This window comes from Trachemys scripta, chromosome 2 (assembly GCF_013100865.1).
Source record: "Trachemys scripta elegans isolate TJP31775 chromosome 2, CAS_Tse_1.0, whole genome shotgun sequence".
NCBI classification, from domain to species: domain Eukaryota; kingdom Metazoa; phylum Chordata; order Testudines; family Emydidae; genus Trachemys; species Trachemys scripta.
The window spans coordinates 273261506-273265811 of NC_048299.1; the positions used below are offsets into that span (position 1 = coordinate 273261506).

The following is a 4306-nucleotide window of genomic DNA, read 5'->3' on the forward strand; positions in this document are numbered from 1 at the left end:
CAAGGAGTCTGGTGGCACCTTAAAGACTAACAGATTTATTTGGGCATGAGCTTTCGTGAGTAAAAACCTCACTTCTTCGGATGCATCCGAAGAAGTGAGGTTTTTACTCACGAAAGCTCATGCCCAAATAAATCTGTTAGTCTTTAAGGTGCCACCAGACTCCTTGTTGTTTTTGTAGATACAGACTAACATGGCTACCCCCTGATACTTAGAAAAACTTGTTTCTCAAACTCTTAGAATGCATTTTCAAATATATCTGTTCTTTCTTATTCTAAATGTGAAGCAATAATCCTGTTTGGAGCAGATTTCAGAAACATCAGGTTTAAAAAAGAGCAAGTGTCCTAAAACGAAAGACAAAACAATTTATATATAAAATGTAAGCTTTACAGAAATTGTTTCTGAACAGAATTTTCTTTGAAGTATTCTAGGAGGTATCAGGGCACCCTAAACATTATAATTTAAAAGTTTCGAGATTAAATTTGCTACATCTTTTATTACAAATTACTCAAAATATAAAGATTCATTAGTTTAACAAACAGTACTATATTCTCTTGGCTTGCCCTGACCTTCTAGAATGCAGAATTTAAAGATCATGCAATCAACTTTTTTTTTTTTTTAAAGACAGGATTTTCCTATTGTGTTCTAGAAACTTTCATTTTTGAGTAACGTTTTTGCAAGAAAACTAAGTAGTAAAGCACTAGGCTTTATACCCTCAAATGAAGTGTCACAGCCAAGTTGTGAATCCAAGACAAACACTTTGGGAACGAGGACAGAAAGAGAAGCCCCTCATCAAGATACCCTCTCTAATCCCTTTTCAAAGAACATTTAGATGAAAGCTAGGATTGGTACAAACAAATTTTGTCTCTCTACCAAAATCCCTTTTAAGCACAATCCCTCTCCCCCCCCTATATACCAGCCTGTTAGAATTAAGTTGCCACATTTAGTACCAATACAAGAAGTAGCAAGACACAGGATCCAAATTTTTTTTTTTTTTTTTAAATGCTGGGGACTGGAGATTTAACAGCAAACCCTCTGACAAATGAATGACTGGATTAGCAAAAGGGACTAGAGATCCTAATGGCAATATCTGAGTGGACTATGGAGACAAGTTTGGTGATGGAATCTGAATAAAGAGGTGGCTACTTGTGTGCATATATTGCAGCAGCAATGTCTGATAACTCTGACAGCAGTGAGGTTTAAGTGCACAGTATTTAAGTGGTGACAGACATACATATGGGCAATTCTATGGACACCTCTGAACTCTGATCCAGCTGTATGTGTAGTGAGCACTCAAACGATACACTAAACTAGCTCAATGGGGTGAATGTAACCCCAGCATGCATTCATTTAAAAAAATAGCAAGATAGCATAGAGAACTGTGATGGAGGTGTGTCAAATAGGAAGTGGATAGAGTAGTCCTGGCAGCAATGGCAGATTCTGAGCCATGACCTTTGAATGTCTATTGAGGGTGAATGAGATGAACCTGGCAGCAGTAGTGGGATGCAAGCAGAGGCCCCAGTGTGCATAAGTGGGAGCGTGCAAATAATAGCACTGGTGTCTGTAGTAGCAGGGCACAAACACACGTGCACAGCAAAAGCAGAATCTTGAGTTCGATGATGATGCTACACACAGCATAATCAGTTTCCCCAGTATATCTAACAGCAGGCCTGAGCTCCAAGGGTTAAAAGAAAGAAAAGCACAGCTCCCACTCCCTTGCTAAAAGAGAGCTTCTTTTCATCTCACCGATTGAGAAAGCCCTGCCACCTAGATCTTCACCCTCCTTCTCTGCTAGGAGATGAAATTTAGAGCTAGGTGCAATTTATTTTGTTAAACTTCCCCCCACCTCCCTACCACAAATGCAGATCTGAGTTGACCAAAACATTTAGTGAATTTGTATCAGTTTTGCCATACTGTTTGTCCAAAAAAAGGAAAAAAGTTCCAGAAGTGTCACAATAGAACATTTTGCTTTGTTAGACTAGATTCATAAGGGGGCTTATGAGCCAGTCACAAAACTGAAGTGCCCCCCTTATACTCAGTAGCCTAGTGCTTCAGGTATTCATCTGGGATGTGGGAGACCCAGGTTTGAATTCCCACTCTGGAGCAGGGACATCAACTCAGGTCTCCCCCTTCCCAAGGGAGTACCCCAACCACCAGGTTATTAGCTATTCTGGGGGGGCGGGGGGTCTGTTTCAATCTCTCCTGCTGAAGCTGTTCCATTTCGTATTAGTAACTAAATATTCACTGGCCCAGAGAGAGTGAGACTGACCCTATAGCCTGGTGGTGAGGGCACGTATTTGGGAAGGAGAACCCCTGGGCTCCAGTCCCTGCTCTGATCAATATTTACTCTTCTTTGTTTTTATGACCTGGGCACACAAACTCACACTTTCACTTGCTGGTTACAAACTTGTTTGGGACATGAACTTGTTTTGGATAAATTTCTTCTCTAGTCCCCATTCACTTCTCCTTGATGGGTTCCAGCACCACTGAAAGATTATTCATCACCACATGATACAGTAGGACAACACCCACCAAAACTGGTGAATTCCTCCTCACTTGCACCACTCCAGCACAGCAAGCCCAATTGCCATAGCAGTAGTGGCAGGGCTTCATGCTAATGTTATAAACCCGATCGGAGCTTCAAAACCCTGAATGGCAATGCCAGCATGTCTAACGGTTATGCCCTCAGTGGTGACCACAGCAGGTCTAATATTGGCAGCAGTGCAGCTCCAAGTAGTGAGTTGAATTCCCACTCTGGAGCAGGGACATCAACTCCTGCAACAATGATCCTGATGGGACATAGGACAGCCATGGCAAGCTCCCGGGCAGTGACCCCAGCACATATAGTACTGGCAGCAGGGTGTATTGGAATTAGCAGGGTCCTGACTGGTGACACCAGTCCATTGTGGGGGCAGCACCAGGACTTCCTAGTTCATGCAACGACGACCACGGTGGTTACAACGGCCCCGCTGTTGCCATGCCCTGTGCCCCCAGCACGTCCAGTCGCCCCTCTGGCTGGTGGAAGAGGTCCTGAGCAGGGTCAGCAAGGGGGCACTGTCTTGTCACCCCAGTGTCTGCGTGCGAAGCTCTAGGGTGAAAGAGGCGAGCAGGCCCCCCGAGTTCCTGCGGCTGCTTTGCAGCCAGGCAGTCCCTCCCCGCACCCGCAGGCTTCCCGCACGGCCTACACCCGAAGCCTTCCCTACCTCCGGGGACAGCCCCCACCGCGGCAACGAGAGGAAGGGACCCCTGCCCACAAAGAGGCCTCAGGATACGCACGCTCGCTCGATCCCTCCCTGAGGAGGAGGGGACGGCGGCGGCCTGACCCCTCCTTCCCCGCCCGCTTCTACAGCACACAGCCGGGCCGCGCGGCCATTCCGAGAGGCTCCATAAGGCCCGGCCGGGGGGTGGGGAGCCGACGCGCGCTCTGGGGCTCGCGAGGGCTTCGCGCCCCCCCCCTTCCCCCAGTGCTGGGCGGTTGGCACCTCGCGCGCTCTCCCCCAGACAGTCCCCATAGCCCCGGCTCGCGGGGGACGCGCGCTGCGTCTCGCGCTGCCAGAGTGGCTCGCGCACCAACGGTCCCACGCGTTCAAACCCAGCTCGAGCCGGGGAGTAGCGGGTGGCTGGGGACTCACCGGGTCCAGGGGAGGGGGAGGAGGAGGCGGCGGCAGCAGCTGCTCCTGGATACATGTCTCCGTGTGAGGAGGCGGCGGCGCCTCTCTACAGGGCAGGCGGTTCCTACTTCAGCAGCGGCTCTGGGGAGCTAGCCCGAGCCCCGGCTGCACCGACTCTCGGGGAAGGGAGGAGGGCCGACTCCGAGCCGGGAAACCAGGTTACTCAGCGGCACTGGGCTAGGAGGAGCCGGGTGGTCACGGGGGAGGCGGAGGCTCCTCCCTCCGGCTTCTTTCGCGTCCCTCCCTCTACTGGCGGGAAGCGGGGACAGCCACCTCCGCGTCCCGGATCTGCAGCCCCCAGAGCAGAGCGACTGAACTTCCCCGCCTCGCTGAGGCGACGGCCCCCCCGGCCTTCCCTCTATGCGGACTGGAGGGACAACGACACGTCCCCGCTGACACTGGCATCCCCCTTCCCCACCACCCAAGGGGCCCATCCGATCATGTCGTCTGAGCCCAACGATTTTCATTAGCTGAAAGTCTTTCCGTCCTTAAGAAAAGAAACCATTGTGTGCAATAGGACAAAGACCAGGAGAAGGTTCATAAGCCTGGGGTCACCCGTGGAGTATTGTCCTGCCTACGTGGCAGCTTTTCTTCAGGAAAAGGGCCTCTCTCCTTACTTCTGCTGGGTCACTCTAAAA

The 4306-nt window shown here is 50.2% G+C and overlaps 1 protein-coding gene across 1 annotated transcript in view; it reads right to left on the reverse strand.

Moving 5' to 3' along the window:
- AGO2 (argonaute RISC catalytic component 2) overlaps positions 1 to 3823 on the reverse strand; it is a gene marked incomplete in the record, with an annotated part of 112515 nt that extends 108692 nt beyond the window's left edge. Inside the window, 1 exon segment of the mRNA XM_034763669.1 lies at positions 3630 to 3823. Coding sequence (XP_034619560.1) covers positions 3630 to 3684 — 55 coding nt within the window.
- Positions 3824 to 4306: the final 483 nt, after the last annotated feature.